This window comes from Centruroides vittatus, unplaced genomic scaffold (assembly GCF_030686945.1).
Source record: "Centruroides vittatus isolate TY-2023 unplaced genomic scaffold, ASM3068694v2 contig_971, whole genome shotgun sequence".
NCBI lineage: Eukaryota > Metazoa > Arthropoda > Arachnida > Scorpiones > Buthidae > Centruroides > Centruroides vittatus.
This window is the reverse complement of record NW_027122644.1, coordinates 2426785-2451004: the sequence shown is the minus strand read 5'-3', so window position 1 is coordinate 2451004 and position 24220 is coordinate 2426785. Positions and strand designations below refer to the sequence as shown.

Below are 24220 nucleotides of genomic sequence, written 5' to 3'. Positions count from 1 at the left end.
TTAAATTTGGTTGTGTGTCAATATTTAAATTCACTCAAAAAAATCTATATTACTTGCACTCAGATTTTTAAGCATTGTGTAACAGTTTTATTATTTGTAAATGGAGAAGAAACTATTTCAAAATACAGTTGTGCTGATATTAAAGAAATAAAACAGGGAAAATACAAAAAAAAATAATAATAATTTTTATATACCTGTCCTCATTATACATTTAAACTAAACATGATCAGATTAAATTAGCATTACAGTTAATAAATGAGAAAATCTAAAAAGATGAAAGTAATGGTTTTGAAAATTTAAAATTCCAACATAAAAATTTCTGAATACCAAACTATAAAATATTTAGTATATAATAATATATAACAAAAGGGTAAGAAAATTATATGTTGAAATGAATAATCAAAAATATAAATACTATTTTTCTTTAGATAATAACTGTAGCTACTATTTTCAACTTCATATTTTTTCTGCAGTTACTATTCAAGGATAGTTATTATTTCCTTTGCACATATCCATTTAATGTCTGTTTTTAATAATATATTTAAATATTTATGAAAATTTTGATTTTTAAAACAAATTATACTTGAAATGGTAACTGATACCTTTCTTTATAACAAGATTTATTTTCTTTATACCATTAATACAAAAATAATTAATAAGTATACCTACTGTATATTGTATGTTCTATATACTTCATTTTCTATTAACGTTTGTTTGTTAAATAAATAAATATAGTATCTACCTACCATAGTTTATGATATTTATTAATTTCATATTGTTTCCCTAAGTTTTCAGAAATCCTTGAATATTAGATGCAGATACTATTTCAAGCTTTAAGAACAAGAAGTGGTTACTATTTGTGGGTGGTTATCATTCAAATAAAACCAGTAGATGATAAAAATATAAAATTTATGGACTTTTAAAAAAATTTAAATATTTTGTTTTCTGACATTTTTTTAATGTACTTGTCTAGGTTCATAGTTATATAATTTATGCAGGGATGCACAACCTGCATAAATAGTACAAAATCCAATGGTACAAAATCCCTTCTTTCAAAGTTTCTAAGTACAGTAAGACCCTGCTTAACACTGCCTCACTTAATGCTAATTCAATATAATGCGGTCTGCTTGATGCCTAAAAAATGCTCAAAATTTATACTGATTCAAATTAACATGGTATTTCATTGATTTATATATAATACAATTATTCCCAAACATGAACCAATCAGCAAAAAGTGGCAATTCGTCTGAGCACTGTACTTCCCTTAAATCTATGTTTGTTTTGTGCAATTTTGGAAAAAATATAACATTATGGATGCCATAAGAAATATATCGACTTCGCTTGGCAAGAATTAACTGATAAATGCATGAACGGAGTGTGGAAGAAGTTATGGCTGAAGGTATCCAAGAATTCTCATCGAGAAGAGCCTATCGCTGCACAGTGCCATAACTAGGGCAGTGCCAGCGGTGCCCAGGCACAGGGCATAGATCCTGGGGGGCGCAGAAATGACCTGGACCAAGTTTTGGGTCATAGTTTTGGGGCGTAGTTACAGATGCTTGCACCGGGCACATAAAAGCCTAGTTACGACGCTGTTGCTGCATATTAGGTTGACAAAGTCATCTATATTGGACCAAGAAAATTAATAGCTGGAATAGGTCATACAACTAAAAGGAAGCTGATTGCACTAAAAAGTTTTGGATTTAATAATTATTTCAAACCACGTCAAGTCATAAACTTTCTGTGATTATCAACACTGCCTGCAGTTAAATTAGACTCCTTGTGTCAACAAAGAGGGTTGTAAAATGGTCCGGCCACCTGGTCAGTAAACTTAATCCTAACTTGGCCCTTCTTCAAAAAAGGTTGTGCATCCCTGATTTATGCAACAAATATGAAAATAAATACAATAATATCTATCATATGAAATGAAAAGAATAAAAGAATTTATAAATTAGAGAAAAAGGAAAAGAAATTAATACAATCCTTAACAAAACTCAAACATAATCTATGTTGAAAATATCTGCAAAATATCTTTTCCTAATTAACTTTTTCAAGTTTATTTTAGCATTTGTTGTTATATATTTATAATCGTCAAACAAAAAATAAACTTTCCAAAATCATTTTGCATGAGCAGCTACTCAGCTTTTTTGATAATTAAGATTAGTAATTCAATAATTATAATGCTAGTATGCTGTAAACTCTTCTTCTTTTTATTACTGTTAAGAGATTTTAAAAACTAAAATAATTATATATGTTTAAAACAATATCTCTAGATTGACCATGTAATGTTTCAGTTTTGTTTACACACAACATTTCTTTCCTCCATCTTGCTAATCAAGTTGAAACTAAAATGACATTACTATTTTAATTCATGTTTCAATTTTTACATTGTACATTGTTAAAATGCTAAAGTAATATTCATACATATTTTAAATTATTATTAAAAATCTCTAAATTCAGTGAATTCTGGCACTTTTCTTCAACTATTAGAAATAAAATTGTTTTTTCTGAAAACTAAAATTTAGTTAGTTTACAAGGAACATTTTTTGCCTTTCTTGGACGACATCAGCTCATATATACAAATAGGATAAGCAATATAATTTGTGGTGCATGCCTTAACTTAAAAAGGAAGAAAACTCAGGTTTTTGGTGTTAGATAAGCAATATATTTAATAACTTTTAATAACTCAAGCATTTTTGATATTTCAAAATATCATCTTCAGGAACACTTCAAACAAATCAGAGTAGGTGAATTGAAACAAACATACTTAAAACTTGAAAATTTGTACAAAAATTTTACAATTAGAAAATGTTTTTATAAAAAAATATAAATAAATAAATAAAAAATATTAACATATGTAAAAATTAAAAAATGCACTTGTGTGAATGAAAACAAAACCAATACCATAGTGAGCAGCATGCTGAGAATGGACTAGAAGGTATAGATTAGTCCCCTAAAATCCTTGAAATGCCATCTAAATATTTTAAATACATTTGTATTTGAAACTTTTCAGTTGAAAAATATGTATTTTTTTTTTTTTTTTTTTTTGTGTATTTTTTCCCATCTGGCCTCCCCCTCCTCTATGTTGAGTTCAAGTCTTCCACAAGCCAATCTGAACCCCCTCAGAGCTCCTTTAGTTGACTCGTTGACAAGACCAGCTTGCATACACATGTTCCTATATATTGTTATGTTTTGTGCACATACAGGTGATTCTGTAATAAAAGATTTTTAGTTTCTGGCACTTACTGAAAACAACATTGCATTAGTAATTTTTGTATTTTTATTATCACAAAACATTTTAAAAGTTTTCATCTAAAGCAGTGATTCTCAAACTTTCTCGATCCACCACCCCCTTTGTTCCATAAAGTTATACTCAACGCCCCCTAACTCATTTTCTCTTGTGTGAGAAAGGATTGGAAATATTCTTAGGAAAACTTTTCTACGAATCTCATACTTTGTGCCCTTACCGTACATTGTTCTCAACAACTGGAAACCATTACACGCAATGTTTCCTCTTATCAGTTTAACAGAGGAAAGGGAACTGCTGTCAGTGACCTCAAGTTTTGCCTTTGGTCACCGTTCAGTACCCTGCCTCCAGCACCCCCCCTAGATTTACTCACCGCCCACAAGGGGGCGTTATCGCCCACTTTGAGAAACGCTGATCTAAAGTGTGAATCTACTTAAAAGATGATATATGTGATTAGAAAGCTTTGAATTCACATAGAAGGTGACTTGTTAAAAGAAACAGGTCCCTTGCAGCAAAACATAATGCAGTTTGAATCTGTGAATGATGTGGCTGATCTAGGTGAATCATCACAGCAAAGTGAAGACAATTCACAATATCCCCGTATTCTGAACTGCCTGCTTGAAACATCATCTAGAACCTTAAGTTTCTAAGAAAAAAAATCCAACTGCAGGTTGCTTAACTTTCCCAACAACATTTAAAACTGCATGTAGTGCCATCTGTTATGACATTTTATTTAAAAATTTTTTAATATTTTTAATTATTATAAAATGGCAAAAAGCTAAATTTTGAGTAGGGATGGGTTTTACAAAAAAATTGTAAATGCTAATAATGAGTAAAATTGTCATTAAGTCTGACCCTACTCAAGATATGACACATGATCCCCTTTATCTCCCCATCTTGTCAACCTTTAATCATCAAAATTTAATAGCATTCCTAATACACAAACCTCTCTGCAAATTTCAGAACTTTTTGACAAAAAGCACAGGAGTTATTAAGCTTCAATGAGGGTGAACAAAATCACCCCCATATACACTAATATCTATACACATCAAGAAAAAACCCAAAATTTTTGCATTTCTTGACATTTCAAGATCACTTGAATCCAAAACTGTAAAAATATTGAAGGTTCATTTTTTGACTGATCACCATACTTTCTCTCTATTATATATAACAGAGCTGGAAAAATAAAATTAATGTGCCAATAATGTGCAAATAAAATAAGTTTTTTCTGGGCATTTAAATAATAATTGTTATCAAAGTCCCTTAGTTTGCAAAAACAAGGTGGTAGTTCTATCGACGGAAACAACAATCTGAAGTCTAATTAGACTTCAGATCATTGTTTCCGTTGATAGAAATAATTGTTACAATGTATGAAAAATGGGTTTACTCACATCTGGTCCCTTTTGAAAATTGTCACCACATGCCACTAATCAGTAGCTTGGTGATTACAATATTCAGGTGCATTTACCAGTTTTTATTTTAAAATTAAAGGAGTTTTTCCAAATAAACAAAAGTTTTGGGTTAGTGAGTTTTCAAAAACTACTTTGTTCCACAATAATACATATATCTGTTATCTACAACTATGTTTTTGAGTTCTGTCTCTCCTCCAAAGGCTTCTGCTCTAAAATCCATGCTCATTCATGCTGCATCTCATAACTGTCTAGATGTTCTATTATACAAAAGAGTTACTATTATTAATCAAGATAGAGAAATAGTGTATATGTCTATTTAAGGACAACAGGTGTTTTTCACATTTTGAAGATTGGTATATTTAATAATTATTTATAATTATACCATAAAAATAGCAAGGAAAAAATCACACACTGAAAAATATTAGTATTGTTTTTATTACTATCAATAGAAAGGAGAGAAATGGAATGAAATGATATCAACTTCAGATCAATAAAGAAATGAGAGATTAATATTTAGTAAAATTCTTAGATTAAAATTTCAATTTTTACAATTCTGAAATTTATAAACATAATACATAACTTAAAAAAATGAAATAAATACAGACTTATTACTTACTACCTAGAAGTTTCTATTCAAGAATATCTAAAATCTTAACTTACTATTTATCAATGTTATATTATTTTTATTATTTCAGTACTTTAAAATTTAATTTATCAAATATTAATTATTATTTAAATATATTCAATAAATTATACATTATATTGTAATCATGTTTAGGTTGAAGTACTAATGTGTCCTAGTGGTACTAAGCTATTACTGTTGACAACCCTAAAACTGGTGTGCAGTTCAGGTTGATATGACATCAACCTGAACTGCACACCAGTTTTAGGGTTGAAACAGCTGAGTTCACTCTGATGAACATTGGGCAGGTAGAACATTCCAGGGCACACTAGTGTTCCAACTGAACATGACTTAAATATCTTATAAAAAATTAAATATAAATAAAATTTAAAAATTTGATTTTTATAACTGAATTTAATATTTAAGTTTTATGTCATATTTGTACTGTACATTAAATCCAAATATTCATTTGTTAAAATGAAATACAAATTTTTAATTTTCTAAACTATTTTGAATCTAAAAATCACATTTTATAACGAAAAAAAATTTTTCATCTTTAATTAATTACACTGCTGTATAAAAGATTTAATTTTGTTATTGAAATTAATTTCCAGTATCCATAAATTAAATTATAAAGAATTAAAATTATATGACTTACCTTTATAATTTAAAAGAAAAATTATGACAGTTTATATATAATAGTTTATGTATAATAAAATTATTTCAATTTTCAAAAAGTGCAGAAAATAAATAATGTTCTTAAATAGGAAAATAAAGTTCAAAATAGCCAGACATCAGATTTCAATATATCAACATGTAAGGAAAAAATAATCAGTACTAATATCTAATATGTATTATGCTATCTACAAGAATTTCTAACATTTCATCTATAAGACTATGATTTTATTTTGCAATATTTGCATATATTACAAAAAAGTTATCACAGAAAATTGACACAAAAATTAGAGAAATTGTAAATGTACAAATAAAATTTCTCTATCAAAATTTTACAATTTTGTTTATAGAAATCTCAATCAGCCTATTAATCTAATCTTTCTATAGTGTGAGTTTCCAAATACTCAATTAATGTTCAAGCTAAAAATAACAAAATATTATGTAATTAAATTAAAGATTAGCATCATCAAATAATTATGCATAAACTAAAATTTAGATGGTATTTTATTACTCCAAAACAAAACAGAACAAATCTCAAAAATATATACATTTATAATACTATATTATTTTTTTAATATATCAACCATAACAAGAAATTCATATTATTTTAATACAAATTTCTTATTCTTTATACTGAATATAATAAATATTCAATATAAAGATTAATTTAAAGTAAAACATTAAAAAATAGAAAAATTAATTTGACAATAAACAACAAAAAACTATTTATTCTATTTTGTATTTGTAACACTTTTGGCACTCTTGCATCAATTTTAGAGAAAATTAAATAATAAACATATGCTATTAAAAGCTTAGAATATTTTCATTGTTTTATAATTTCCTATATATGTAATTGTAAATTGCAAAAATAAAAATTAACGAAGTTTATATTTTATATAATGAAAAACTTAGTGATTTTTTTCCACTCATTTGAGAACAGTTATCTAGACAAAACCATGGAGAAAAGAAGGATGAAACCAGTTATGTTAAAAAATAGTGATTTATTGTTTATAAACCTAATTATTTACCTAATAAAGCTAATGGCATTAAGTTTAACACAAAACCAAAATAGAGATTACTAGTTTCATAGCTTTGTTTCACAGTTTGTTATTTTTCCTTTGTTTCACTTTTATTCTATTCTTTTAATTCATGCATCTTCTGGTTATTTCATGTCAATATACTTATTATAACATCCATTGTGCCTGTCAGTTTTTCCATTTGGTTTATAATAAAATAATGGAACTAGCCATAAGGACACACTTGTTTTATTCATTTATGTTTATCCTAATACATAGTAGAACACAATTAGTTACTATCAGTCTGGAATTTTCTTTCCTCCAATCATTATTTTTCTTTTGGATTCTCAATGCTAGCAATAAGTCCATCATCAGAAATCCAAAAATATTGGATGTTTCTAAAAATTTTTGCTTTCAGAAAAGCATTTTGAATTGCATATTCAAATGCAAATCATTTCAGCTATTAAAATATTAGCAATTTTCATCTTACTGTTATTTTAAAATTACAGGATTAAAAAGAAATTTTCTAAAACACAAGTAATATAAATAATTATAAAGAAAATTGTCTAATCAGTTAAATATAAGGGATTATCAAAAAGATTTTACTGACAACACTGCAGTCACATGTATGACATGTACTTTGTCCAGATAGAGTCCAATATGAAGCCAGTGATCTAGCCATGCAATTAGTAAGACATTTGTTGCACCCTGAATTACATGTGGAACATATATGATTTGGACATATATGTGGACACAAAATTATTGTAAATGTAGAATGATTTGATTTGGATGTATTTGGTAAAAATAATACCATCAATATTATAGTGTTAGTGTTGCTAACACAATCAAATGTGTCCAAATCAGATCAATATGCCATTGTCCTATTTTTAGCTGTGAAAGGACATAAATCAGTGGATATACTTTGCAGAATTATGAAGATATATGGAGTTGTATTGAAGAAGATGTATGCCTGCCTGTTCAAGGCCACCAGTGTAAAATGGTGTGTGAAGTTCTCTGAAGATCTTTATAGATGCAATTTTTGTTCATACAATGCACTCCCATGTTGATAATATTGTCAAACAGAAGTTGGACAGTCTTAAATGACAGACTCCTACAGCACCTTCATAAAGTCCAGATCTCTCATTTATGAACTATGAAATTAATTTTATTATGGCATTTTGGTGATTATAAAATTAATTTCATGTCTTTTTATTCTTTTTTTCTTACCTAATCCCAGGCCCATCTTTGGTACGTGCAAGGCCCTGGGCCAAAAAAAGCTTGGAAGCTCCAATTACACCAAATTACTTCAATTACTCCAAAAGCTCCATTACAAAATCCCTTAAGGAATTTGTAATGGAGGGTTAATGTTCATAAATTTTTTCAATTAGCTTTCTCTGTTAAACATATTGTTATATTTATGTTTAATAAAATTTATCAAACATATCTTTTGATTGTTTACTGTTTATAATAATTTTATTACTTGTTGCTCTATTCAATTTTGCATAATTTTGAGGTCTCGAATGTTAGGAGGCCCCTGGGCCTAGGCCTGGTAGGCCCACACCTAAAGACAGGCCTATCTAATCACTTGCTTCTGGACTTTGTTTCTCTACTAATTTACTTTATTGGTTGGCACCAAACCTTTTTTGAAGTACCTTCTAAACAATTCTCTAGTAGCTTATTATTTTGATAACAACTAATGTTTTCAATCCTCAGCTGGACCTTTTTCAGGTTGAACATAAATGTTTCATTTTAAAAAATGTTCCAGTTAAATTAACTGCACGACATCATTGTTATAAAGTGGGATACAAGATATTAAACCCATTTCAAACTGTTATTTCTTTAAACTTTTATGATTGAAAACATTAGTCGTTATCAAAGTAATAAGCTACTGGAGAATTGTTTAGAAGGTAGTTCAAAGAAGATTTAATGCTATATTTCCACTCCAGTATTAATTAGTGTGAATAGAACATTGTTGGTTGGAAACAAAAATGCAACAGATTTTGAGTGGTTGACCTGGTAATTGTCCCTGCATAGTGGACACAATCCAAGTATAAATAATGAGACAAAGAGGATCTTTCAAGCAATCTTGGTGGCTATTAAGGACATTTCTTATATATAGTAGTTATTCCATGTTTGTTTTGGGTTTGCATACTATCAAGAGCTAAGGGGACACATATCACATTATAATGCAATAAGGCTAAAAACAAAATAAGATGAAAAGTAAGATATAAAAAAGTAACAAAGGTTAATATATTCATAGTAATGATAATATTCTGCAAAATTATATTGGAAATTGAAGAAAAAAAGAGACATTAATTTCCTATTCTATTTAATTTTTCACGTTTTTTTTAGTCTTTTATCTTTTTAAAATAGTGCTTTCTAATCCTGTTCTAATTTAAGATGATATAAAATTTTAGCACCAAAATTAATTTGTTGCTAAAATTTAAAATAGCTTTAATGTAGAAAAAAATAAAAGCTGATGATATTTAATGAATTAATGTGAAAAAAAAATTATTAAAGTTTTCCAATACATAAATTTTAAGATTAAAATCATCATTAATTATTTCTTTATTGTTTAAATATATGTAGAACTTCTTTAGTAAAATATTTAAAAATATTATTTATCTTTTTAAGCATTATAATAATGTAATTTAATATTTTTCTTATTATATAATTTTTGCTGAAAACAAAATGACAAATTTTAAAAGTATTAATAACAGTATAAACATTTTATCTTTTGTAAATTTCCTAAATGCTGAATTTAGTTTTTGAAAATACTATCAATGCTAATTTCAACTGTTTGTTCAGGATTTTAAGATAAAAATAAAAATTTTATAGCAAAATTATGAAAATCCTCTAAGATAAAATTAACTGCTGTTGCTGATGTCAGTCTTTCAACTATAAAATGTAAGAAAATAACATTAAAGTTGAAAGAATAATATAAACAATGAGTATATGTTTAATTTCTTAAATTAATAACAAAAATCTACTTTTTGGAGCTCACTTACATTAAGATGAACTTTTATTTAATGTATGCAAGATCCAATAAAACAAATTTTGTTGTGAAAGAATAATGTCTTCAAAAAATTAATATGTTGTTATAGCATCACTATAAATAATATGTGAAGAATAGGAGAGTATACTAAAGAATTATTCTTGATACCAAGTTTAGTATCAGTATTGAAGATTACTTACTTTGCTTTACTTATTTATTCATTTCTTTTTATTTCCTTTTTACTTTAATTCATATTATTTAACTCTGCCAATTATATTTCAATCTTACAACATTCATGGTAACCAGTGCCTTTTTCTAAAAAAATTATAACAGATATATATGTACCATCTGCCAGTGCTTTCAGCCTGAAAAATAGCACTGATGCTAACAATATTTAAGATTGTTTCTAAGAAATTAACAAAAAAATGATATAGATTGTTAATTTTATTTGGAAAAGTTAATTTACCACTTACAAATATGCATTTTCTACATTGTATATTTAAACAGAACATTCTTCAGAACATTCTTTACATAAAACTTTCTTTTTGATAAAAATATGATGGTTTGGATAAATTAGTTTAAAATTATGTTTGAAAGAAACATTTTCTTTCAAATTTAGTCTGAAAAATATCCTACAATAATTACTTGAACCTAATTTAGGTAATGATAGTTTCTTTATATTGATTTTATAATATTTATGTAAAGATTATAAAATTATATATTAATCAGTTAATATCTGGTTAATATATTTATGATCCAACAGTAGTGTAAATATATTCTAAAGTTTTGTTACAGTATATGTAACAAATAAAACTTTCTTCTAAATGTAATGAAAGTGAATACAACACTAAGATCAATATTTTCCAAAATAAAAAAAATTTCTGTCACCAAAAATCATCATCATCAATCACATGATTTATACTTCGTTTAATAAAGGATCATTAAATTCTCTTTTGAGTTATCAAGAATGTAACAGAATTGAATAAACAATTCCTATTATCATTTTATACTTGATAACTGAATTAATATGCTATTTATAAATAAGAGTAATATCTTATTGTTACCTTTTCTTTATTGTCCTTTATTTCTATTTTGTTACTTAGATTCACTGAATTCATCACAGGTTTTGAGTTGTTTTTTAATTTCATCTTCAGTGCTTTACCATCTCCTGTACACAAAAAGTTTGTAACTGAGAAAAGAGAAACAAATGCAAATTTTGTCCAGGTCTATGCAAATTCCATACTGAACAAATATAATAATAAATAAAGAATTAAATATTAAATTGTTTAGTGTAGGATCAAGAATTCCTAACAATATAAAATAATTTTAATTTTCTTATAAGTAATTAACATTTATTTAATAATGTAAATTTTTACTTTAATGCAAAAACTTAAACATTTATACAGTTTATACAGAACATATGTTACAGTAGATAATTGCCACATTAGTTAATTATATAGTGAACTTTAATAAATCATATTTTTAAAAACTTTAGACTTATTAAGAATTTGAGTAACTGAAAACATAAATTTATGAAAAATCCGAATTTTTAAAATTGCATTATTATAACCAGCAACACATTTTATAATTCATCAAATGAATATTTTGATTGAATACAATAATAATCACTGCCAAAATAGGATAAAGATTAATTATAATTTTTTAAGAATGATGAAATCAAACATAAAAAGACATTATTAGCTTTAATTAAATGACATAAGTAATAATGAGTTGAGGAAAAAATACAGAAACATAAGTAAATAAAATGGGATTTATGATTAAATACTATATAAAGGTAAATATTAGAAATTATATTACTCATTAAACAGTAATTTGCTTAAAGAAAATTGAACAAACTCTATTCTCATAAAATTTAAATTAATGATATTTCTAGTATTTATTAATCATCAAGATATTCAAAAGTTGAGAAAATTCACACAATTTTATTACACAATCATGGATTGATACATATAAACTTAAGAATTGATATATATATATATAAACACTAATAGTAAAACTAATCTTAATCTTGTAGTTTTGAGATGATTATTGAAATTTTTTTTCTCTGTTCTCTATTTAAAACAGGAAAGGCACCATAAAAGTGCACAGCCAATACCCTAAGCCAAATTCCTATGAATTTTCAGTGATTTAAAAACAAAAAGGAACTTCTCCTCCTCTTGTAATCTTTACCAAAAGAAATTCAATTCCTTCTTGTCTGTTTCTCATCTATTCACTCCATGCATACCCACAGTCTTCAACATTCACAACTGCCCTATACTCTTTTTTCTTTCTCTTTTACTCCACATGCTAAGAGTCCCATTGCAGACCTCCAGCCATGCCAAACCAGTTGTCATAACCAGACCACATAACTAAGCCACATTGGAGCCAACACAGAATACGATAAAGTGCAGAAGAGGAATATAAAAGGAGGAGAAAGAAAATTTTAAAACTAAATAAAGCTACTTATAAATATAAAGTCACAGTACATCAGGATCAGACACAGGATTAAAACTCAGCCATAACTATAAAACAATGTAAGTAGGCATACACTTAATCTTCCACAGAAGTAATTAAAATATACTGACATAATTCAATGAAAACAATTTATTCAGTACATTTCTTAACATTATTATAATCATTACTTAATAAGTTAGCTCAGTTTTCCTTTATAATGTATCATTATTGATTTATTTGAATTTGTTTCAATTTTAACATCCTAAATACCTTAGCTTTTACTCTAACATGTTTTATCTTTATTAAAATGATTTTTGAAGCAAAGTGTTGTTATAGTGAATTTTATTTCATTTCTTAATTCTGTTCTATTTTAAAGCTTCATTCTATATCAGGAATTCACAATATGTACTTTGCTGAATGTTTCAATATGGCCTGCTGCCAGCATTTGGTAAAAATATTTTAAAGTTAATATGCCTACGTAAATATTCATAAATGCATTAGCATTTTAATTTAGATTCCTATAATTTATTTGAGTTTAATATAATTTCATATTGTTGGATTCGCAGACAAATATTTGTTAATGTCCATATAACTATCACATGTACTGTAGCCTATTTAAAAAGAATTTAACATAGTGTTGTGCAAGGCAACATTTAAGTTGTGCATTTCTATTCATTTTAATGGATTTATAATCATCATTATTTAATGTTTTGGAATTGATAGTGGAGTGATGATCTCTCAAATTAATTGTTAAAAATGATATGTAAAAAATTATTTAACATATAGAACAGATGTAATTAATTATGACTACATTGATTAATCAGTATCAATATTTGAAAAATAATCAATTTCATCTTATTATATGAGATAACAATTTTGATTTTCTCTAAACCAATTACAGTGTGTAGATAACAAAAACAAACATTTTTGAACTTCTTCCAAGTTCTTTGTCAGGTTTTTTAATGATTCCTTGATGTTTCTTTGTTTTGGAATAAAATTCAAACAAGAGTTCGAATATAAGTTTGAAAAATTATTAAAGCCACGTCGCTCCTGCACAAAAAGTCACCTTACCAAGACTCAAGGAACGGCTAAACCGTGCTGTCAATCAACTCTTGTCAGGGCATTGACAAAACCATTTCCTCTTTATAATTTATGCATATAGATGTAAAACTGGACTTAGAAATGTGCACATGGCCCTCTCTACATATGCAACGAATCAGGACATCGTAGCGGACTTTAACCAGGCCAAGATCATCCTCACTACGCCCTCCACGGAACACCTCAGATGGTTGGAGGCTGTGCACATTTTTAAATCCAGTTATACATCTATGTGCATAAATTATAAAGAGGAAATGGTTTTGTCAATGCCCTGACAAGAGTTGATTGACAGCACAGTTTAGCCATTCCTTGAGTCTCAGTAAAGCAACTCTGTGCAGGTGCAATGTGGCTTTAATAATTTTTCAAACTTATATTCAAACTTTTGTTCGAATTCTTTATTCCAAAACGAAAAAAAATCGAGGAATCGTTAAAAACCTGATGAAGAACTCAAAAACAAATGTTTTCAAACTCCTCCTGTTTGTTTTTGTTATCTACACACTGTAATTGGTTCAGAGTACATGATTAACTATATCTCGGTGTGGTGAATGGTTGTTTAATTTTTATTTTCATGTTATAAATGTGTTATATTAAGCTCTTCTCACCAATTTATCATAATTGACAAAAGGAAAATTTTATAGGAGAAAAATTTTTTAAATTTTTTTCTCTTACACATTAGCTGTGAAGTAAATTTTTTGTGTAAAATATGTTTTTAGGACATTTTACCTAATAAAAGCACTTTTACTTATATTTTTAAAGTTTAAAGACATGCTTTGGCAGTTACAATACTTTCACTATCATTACTACAGGCCCAGAAAGACTATAGTGGCACATGCTTTGCACTTATGGTAAAGTTAAGTTGTTTTAAATCGGTTGACTCTGTACATAAAGACTGCAAATGACAAGAACTTTCAGAATTTACATAACTGGAACTACAAAGAAAGGCATCTGTTTGATATGGAAAAGAGTCAGTTAATCTCCAGGACATACTTTGCTATAAATAATCTTCATTGACATTGCCTGTACTGGTTGAGGTGAGTTTACATTGAATTGCTGAAGATTGAAAATTGAAAGCCCTGGTTCTGAAACAGAATTTTCATGATTCTAATCTTCTATTTTATTTTCACATATGATGATTTGATTATCAAGATCCATCAAAGTATACAGTGTTGTTTGAATCACTATTGATGTATGCAACAAGCCTGGCAGATGTAATCTGACTTGGAACAGCTCTTGGTAAATATACATTTAATGAAAGATCTTCACTAATAACTTAGTAGGTTTAAATTTAATAATAAATTATATGATTTAAGTGAGCTAATTACCAAAAAACTCAATTTTGAAAACAAGAAAAGTTACTTATCTATTGGAATTTAAAATATGAATGAACTGAAATGCACAGCACCACCTGGCAAATATTTTTTGTAGGTGATGTTTACAAGAAATTGGGCTAAATTTATCTAGTTTTTTACGTCACTTACAATATGAAATAAATATAAACAAAACTTGTGATAAAATTTGATAAAATTCTCTTCTTCTTAACTTTTTAAGGTTTGTCGCAGTGTTACAAGAATTTTGTGACATGATTTGAAGTGCATAATAACTTGTTTGAAACAAAAACTTAATTTCAGCAAAGTTGTTGGTTACAATAAATTGGCAGGAAGGACTCAATATTTAGTAATAGTCTAAAAACAAAGCTATGTTAATTAAAAATGTTTAATTGAAAATTCTTTAATTAGAAAATATTTTTAAAAGCTTATCATTTCAACAATACACATTATATTGTTTCAACAGCAAAATGTGAATATTAATACCAGCTTACTCTCATTTAGGCATTTTCCTTGCTAGAAAGAATAACTATCAAAGAATACTTTAAATAAGTTATTTGCAGTTTTTAAATAATGTATTTACTCATATAATTCATGAACTTTTTCCAAAAAATTGTGACAAAAAGTCGGAGTGTTTGGCTTATTCAAAACAAATTTGGTGATGCAACCTGTGAAGTTCAGAGTGCTTCCAGATATTAAGCATTTTGCTTATCTGCTAGTGATAAATTTCATATATCAACTGAACGACTTGCTTAATATAATGATCATTTGTGCTCGATATTTATGAGCAATATTATTAAACATTTTGATGCACTAATTTTGTGGAAATAAGGAAAAATAAAGTATATTAAATATATAACTAAAAGTGATAGTAAATAATCTATATATACCTGTATCATATCTTAGTTTTTAAGCTATTAGTCAATTAACAGTTTTCACCTTTGATTTGAATTAAACAACATAAATAAGTCTTACTTTCATTTAATTAGTAAGTTAATTCATTATAAAATACATTACTACAAATTATAGATAATTTATGAACAAATAATTTATTTTTTTTCCATGGTATTTTCATCTTTTAATATCATGCCCACTGAGCACCTCCATATTGAATGCCATAAAACAGCAAAGATTGCTATTGTGTTACAATCATAATTAATAAAATTTGTTAAATATGTAATTAAATTAAATTCATCAATATTTTTTTTTTAAACCACCATCTTTAAAATGGTGGTTTAAAAATGAGTTGTGTGGATTGTTTGAGTAACTACAGTAAAATTCCACAGAAAAACTATTAAAAGATAACAAAGAAATTAAAGAAATGATGATAATACTTTGTTGATGGTATATTCTTATTTAATTACTACAAATACTATAAAGTTTTCATTCAATGCCTTTCTTTTCTATAAAATTCTATTTAAGAAAAAATGTAAATAACAAATATATTCTGTTATTTACATTTTACTAAAATCATTGACATTTTACCAAAAAGCAAATTATAAATTCCATTACATTTCACTCAAAAGCTAATTAAGTTATAAATGATAACCATATAATATACATACTTCTTAACTGAAGTAAAGATAAAAAATAATAAATCATTACATTTACAATGTAATGATTTATTATTTTGGTGGTAAATACATTAATGTTTTCATATAATCAGCCATCTTCAGGCATCCAAAAATTAGTATTCTTAGTTATTATTTTTTATCTTTATTTCATTTACAGGTCAGTTACAATATGGCAATAAAGTTCTCGTTTTTGCCATATTGTAATTTCTACTCTTTAACAGAGTTTGTCAATTGTATTTTCAATTTCTTCTTTTAATCTGTTTTTGATAACTATTAATAGTATCATTTTGTTCTGGAACATTACATAAATTTAAAAGTATTTCTAACAAACATAGATAGATTCAATACAGAAATAATCAAAATATACATGTTACAATGATTAACCCAATATTATTAATATAAGCTAAATGATCTGCTGAAATTTTTTTAGATTGGAATTAAGCTGATCAAAATATATTTATTAGTTATTAAAAAATGCCACTCAATCAATAAAAAAATCAATATTCTTTTTTATTTCAAATGTTCAATTCTAAAGAATTTAACTTTGAAATTAACAAAAACATTTTGCATTTTATAAAAATGATTTCTCTCTCTGTAAAAATTTTTACAGAGAAATTTGTAATACTTAAAAGCGAGACGTTGGAGCCAGAGCTGGAGCTAGTTGGAGTTGCTACTTTTTATGGAGCCATATATTTAAAAATCCAGCAGAGAGTTGTGTAACTTCCCCAGCAAAATACATTTATGTTTAAAAAACACTTAACTCAAAGTCACATTGGCACTGCACACAATTTTAAATTTGAGCTATCTGTTGTGAAATTTTATTAAAAACAACTTTTATATTATTAATTATTATAAAAAAACGACTTAATTTTGAGGTTAGAGATGTTTTAAAAAATTCTACATGACAATAACAAGTAAATTTTCATTAAGTCTGACTCTACTCAAAATATGACAAAATCCTTCTCTATCCCCTACCCTCTTAACCTTTAACCACAAAAATTTAATAGTATCAATGTCCCTTATGTACAAGTTACCAAGCCAAATTTTATTTCTTAATATTTACCCCATCCTGAGATATTAAATGAAACAGATGCAACACAAACACAAACACAAACACAAACACAAACACACACACACACACACACACACACACATTCCCTAACTTTTTTTTGACTTTTTTGGGTTCAGAAGGTCTCAAAAGGTCAAAACTTCAAAAATCTGGAGGATCAAAATGTAACAATTACAATATTATGTAATAACAGCTGGGAAAATAATCTGTGTTATGTTATAACAACCAGGAAAGTAAAAATTTGAAATGATGGTAATACTTTCCTGTGTTATAACAGCCAGGAAAGTAAAAGTTCTTGGCTCCAGCTCCATTTTTTTAGATTTAGGTGTTAATTTCCTCAGTTATTCTCTAAAGTTTTAAGCGTTTTGCTTTGCAAATAATTGAAAAATTTTGTAAATCTAATTAAAAATTTTATAAGAACTTATATTACTGGCATACTATCACAGATAACCTATATTCTTGACATATCCTTTTTATTATTCAAAATTAAACAAAATTTATATCAACTGTAAATAATAATACCATAATATGGTCAATTTTAGCAGCTTTTAAATAATTAAAATATTATAACACTAATTTTGTTTATATATTAAGTATTGTTATAACCCTTTTAATATAAACTGCAATTGTAGAAACAGACAATCACTTTTTGATCGAATGCAAGGGTAATGATTTTGTAAATAACTGGTGATTAATAGTTATTAGTTAATTGCTTATTGGTCTCTCTTCTTTTCTATGATTTTCTCCTTTAAGTGTTGAAAAATGGCTGTCTTCCTTACAACTACTAATTTAAGTTTGGATGACCAGATATGCTAATCTGTCAAAAATAAATTATTATTAGCCCCAATAAACATTTATAAGAGATCTAATATCAAAAAATAAAACTTTGGAGACTGGTTAAATAAAATAATCTTTTCTTCTTTTGTTAAGATAAGATACCATTTATATATTTTATTCTAACTTTTTTTTTTTGGAGTTTGCAATTTGGATTGTGAAGAATGTAGATTTAAATTATATAATAAAGCTTTTATATTGCTAAGGCAGAACTGACTTATATGGATCTATAAAATAAGTTAATGAAAACTATTATATGACTGTATTATTTTTATATAGTAAAATGCACATTTCAATTAACAATTAATTAATTATATGCAGGAATAACAACAAGAATTTCTGATAAAATTTCAATAATTTTATATATGTATCTTAAAAGTTCTCTGCCATCAAATATAGAATCCATTCAATTGGTTGGAATAGTGCACATTTTTACATCAATTTGACATCATTACATTTTTTTTAAATATAAAAAATTTTAAAGAATGACATCAGATTTACATAAAAATATGCACCATCTGAACTAATCAACCAGTCCTGTTGTTCATATCATCTGTAAAATTTTTTATTATAAATTATAAAAAGAGAATTTCTTAAAAAATAAAATTAATCAGTTTTAGAAATATTATTTGCTTTCTTAGCATATTTTATTTCATTATGTTTATTTTTTGTTCTTATATACAGTACTGAAGTTAAAATTATAGAAGAACAAACTATGTATATATTATATAAATATAAAATCTATACAATATATATACGTGGTACGATCCAAAAGTTTGGGGAATGCAGTAATCTACGACAACAAAAGCATGTATTTGAAGTTACAGCATATGAAATGGATTCTACCAAACCATTTCTACGTGTTCAGGTTAATTTCACCCATGTCATGTGATTAAACTGCGAGCACTGCTGTTTTTTTCCGGAGATAGTTACCTTTGTTCCTGCGACGTAATCAAAGTGGAGTTTCAAGAACAATGTCCAACATTTTGACTTCACCATGACCTTTCACCGTAGAATCACCGTACACCTTTCCTAGCAATTTTAAAATCTCCGTAGGTGTTTTACCTAAACGCTGACAAAATTTAATATTGGAGGTTGTTCTTGAAACTCCACTTTGATTACGTCACAGAACAAAGGTAACTATCTCCAGAAAAAACAGCAGCGCTCGCGGTTTAATCACATGACATGGGTGAAATTAACCTGAACACGTAGAAATGGTTTGGTAGAATCCATTTCATATGCTGTAACTTCAAATACATGCTTTTGTTGTCGTAGATTACTGCATACCAAATTTACTACAAATATGTTGTTATAAAATAATGATATTTAATTAATTCTAATATGTTTAAAAGATGCATTATGAGCTAACTAATTCCAGAATTCTATTGTAAAAAATGAAGTGAACAGTTCAGTTTTTACAATAGGATTTCCCCATACACTTGATGCAAAAGTAAGGTTGCATTTCTGGAAGTTTTTAAGGCTACATTTTGTAAAGGAGGTATGTATACAATATTTTGTGATGTAATGCCTAACTGTTGTATAAAATATATATATAACTTGTGTTGATAATGATAAAAAAATTTTTATTTTGAATTGTATGCAGTTTTTCAATCAGAGTGCTTTGCCATTAAGGAATATGTTCATTCTGAAAATTTAGAAACATCATATCATAGAGTTAAAACATAAAATTTAGATCAGTTGTACAGAGATACTATCTATACATTAATTACAGTTTGATATATCTAAGAATAATGCTAAAATTACACATTGTTATATACAAAATTCTGAAATTCCAAATTGGAATGTTTCAAATATTCAATCATTGTTACACATGATGAAAGGATCTATTTTTATGGTTTACATAAAATTTAAATAAAGTCATAGAAACAGATTATAAATAAATTAACAAAATAAAATGATTCAGAAAAAATGTAATGCTCTGTGTTCCATTTTCGTGTGAAGTTTGTTGGTGGAATGTATAGTCTTGAAAAATGTTTAAATCTCAATTGTCTAATTTGCATAAGACAAATAATTTGAATAATAAATGCCTATCTTGAATGACCATCAATTGCACTTAAAAATTAAATGTAAAGCTAGAATTGGAACTGGAGCAGAAGCCATAATCCCTGTTCCAAAGCTCTACTTAAAAAATAATTTACTTTAACCATAAATTCAATACTTTAATTATTATTCATCATATAACATGTGAATTAAAAAAAATATGGATGCTTATTGAATTTTTGAAAGATTTCAATATGTTTTGTTAACATGAGGATAACAGAGCCATTGCAAAATAAATTAGAAAATACACATCATTCTCAACAAAAGTGATTCATAATTTTAAATTTAAAAAATTATTTTTTCTTCTTAATATTTATTAAAAAGAAAAAAAATGCTTCAATATTCTTTTGAATTTTTCAATTACTTCTCTTTTTCTATACCGATATATTTCAGTTAAATTATGATCATCTTAGAGAAAATAATAGCAACTAATTATAAATATTGGTATTAAGTGAAAAAAATAATAACTTTGGTTATAATGAAACCATTTATTTTGGAGAGTTGGATAATAACATTAATGCACTTAGTCGAATTAAGTGAGCTATTTTCAGACTATAATAAAAATGACTGAACTAAGGAATTTGTTTAAAAGGTAAGTGGTTATGCTACCATTTTGTATTAATATTAATAATTAGAAATAAAATCAAATTAGTTTAAAAATTTTTAAATTTCTGATACGACAAGATTAACCCAAGGAGGACTTTGAATCCATAACATTTGATTACTATGCAGATGTGTTATTAGTTATATTAACTGGATCTCCATCCAATTTCCTAGATATTTATAATGTAGTTCTATCATATAATCATATATGTGCTGTATTTAGACCAAATTTATTAGTTTAATCATTCTTATTATAGTCCAAAAATAATTAGGTTAATTAGACTGATTAAATTTAAGTTTTGCTTCTATTATATATAAAAATATTAATAAAAGTTATACTTTTTATTTCTAACATTTCATACTAAATTAAAAAAACATAAATTAAATTTATCACTTACCTTAAATACTTTAATAAAATATCAAACAAGTCAAGTAAACTGGATGAATGAACTAAAATAGTATATAACAATCATTGTAATCAGCAATATTTATTTATAAATAAATATTGTTGGATTACAAGAAATACTATACATTATATATTATTTTGAAATGTATTAAATGTATCACATATTTAAATACTATATACAGATAAAGTGAATATAACCCAATGAAAGAAACATGAATTTTGAAACAACAATGAATTATAATTTTACGAATCCATCATTCCAGTTTCCCACTGATTATTAATTTCAATGAATTATTATTTATCATGACATCATCACAATGTTCTCAATTTTAGTAGTGTCTTGTTCCTGTACATCATACTTTTTCCTGTTAACAATAATCATGCCAGTCATCTAACTAACTCTGTTCAAGAGAAAGTTTTTGAATTGAAATAGCATGACTTCCAGTTTAGACGAAAAGTTTACATATAGTTAATAAGGGCCTCCTGCCACTAAGCTTTCCATATCTAGTCTTGACTTTCATCTATCTCACTCCATCCTCAAGGTTAAGGAAGGATAGACAGATAGGCAGATGCATGCCAGTGGGAATTTATAAATCTACAATTTTTTCAAATTGCAGCCCAATTATGCAAATTTAATTTACACAATAATTTTCAGAAACACGAATAAATGTTAAAATCTAAATAAATTTAAATGTATTAATATCCATTCATATCTATATTAGAATAATTGTGCATGCTTTAATAGATAGTTATAATGAAATTTTGTTTGATTTGGTTTTATTGGTATATCGCAATGCGACACACAGGTGATCTGCTGAGGGAAATGCCTCTGAGAAGGTCTTTTATAGAAAACTGGACCCTATTTAAATGTTACTAATATGAAGAAAACCCAAAAAACTGCATGTGGCCAGAATGGTGATGAGGCACAAACCCACAACCAATTACCAGTGTTTAGTGGTTTTATAAAACTCAGCCACTAGTCAGCTAAAAAATTTTTTTGTTAAACATCAGTACATATTTGAGTATCATTTCATTATTATATAATATCACACAAACTGGATAGTTGTAAATTCACAAGCACAACAAACCACAAAACTCCAGCAAAAAAACTGTTGATCACAAACAACATAGAAAATATTTGTGGTTAATATATACATTTACAAACATCTCAAAACCAATATATATTATTTATTGGGTTGTTCGGAAAGTAATTTCGTTTTTTTTCATAGAAAAATAAACTCAATATTCTTATAATACATAAATATTTTATTGAATTATATATTGACCATTTTGGTCAAATACATTTTGTCATTGTTTCTGGTAGTAGCATGATTTTCACATTCATAAAAATTTTGATCGTTGTTTACAAAAAAACTGATTCAAGGGATTTTTGACATTGTCATTTCAAGTAAATGTTTTACACTTAAAAAAAATTTGTATAGACCGAAACAAGTAATAATCTGAGTGTGCCCGATCTGGCAAATATGGTTGGTGTGATAACACATCCCATCTAAGCTATAACAGTTTCTGACGAGTTACCAAACTTGTGTCAAATTTGGCATTATCATGGTAAAACACTACACTTTGCTTGTTGATCAATTCTGGCCTTTTCTGTTTGATGATATTACTCAATATGTTTACTCGATGGCAGTACACTTTCAAATCAATTGTTAAATTGTCTGGTAAAAGCTCAAAAACAAATTTCTTTAAAATCCCACCATCTCTCAGGAATAACATGTGGAACCCATATGTCGAGCTTTGAAACGAAACCAATTTGTTTTAAGTAATAATAAATGGTTCAATTTAATAGATTTAATCTCTCAGTGATTTCACGTGTCGTTATACGGCAGATTGCTTCAATCAGTACCTTTATTTTGTTTTCATTGGCTTCAAATGGCCATCCAGAATGTGGTGTATCTTCAATATTAAAATTGCCAGAATGCAATTTTGTAAACCAGTTTTGGCACCGTCTTTCTCTCAACACATCTTCTCCAAACATGTACCAAAATTTTTTTCTTGTTTGAATAGCATTTTGATTTTTTAGTTATAAAAAGCAAAATATGCCGAAAATGATGTTTTCGATTTTCCATATTTGGTGGGTCACCGAAAAAAAAAAAAAAAAAAAAACAATTGTACAGAATCAAACAAAATTTTTTACAAATATGCCTTAAAATGTCAGCTGTCGAAGTATATAATGAAAATGTGGTTTAAAATAAAATTGGCTGGTAAAAATACATCTAATTCCTCTAGTAATAAAAAAACGAAATTACTTTCCGAACAACCCAATAATAATAAGCCAAACAACTAACAGATTACATTGGGCTACTTTTCCACAATTATTCTTAATTAATTTCTAAATAATTTGTCACTAGAGAGAGGCATTAGGCACCATCTCTTATTAAATTTAATAATTATGATTACATTAAATAACTTAGAAGATTCTGGAAGAAAAGAATCAGCCCAGAGCAAGGATGACACCATCCAATGGGCCAGGGGGGAAGATGATGTAAACTGATAGAGGATATGAATTGTATGTAGGTAAAATAAAAACAAATCATAAAGTTTTAATCATTTACTATGTACTGGAAAAGAAATATCTTAATTAAAACATTTTTTTTTTTAACTTACAAGAAGCCTAAGAAGATTATTTTAATTAAAACTTAGCATTTAAATAATTATTTTGAATTTCTAGGAAAGGGCAGTTGCCCCTCCTGCCACCCCTGGCAATGCCCTTGACCCAGAAAGGAGCTTGAACCCACAACTGCTGCTTACCATGCAGACATGTTGCCAGTTATGTTAAGCCTCCAGACCAATGTCCTCTTCCAGACATAT

The 24220-nt window shown here is 27.0% G+C and overlaps 1 protein-coding gene across 1 annotated transcript in view; it reads right to left on the bottom strand.

The window, feature by feature from the left end:
• The window catches only part of LOC136985578 (sodium channel protein para-like), a 324996-nt gene that overhangs the window by 49146 nt on the left and 251630 nt on the right, over positions 1 to 24220 (bottom strand). The window contains 1 exon segment of the mRNA XM_067282895.1: positions 11029 to 11132. Coding sequence (XP_067138996.1) covers positions 11029 to 11132 — 104 coding nt within the window.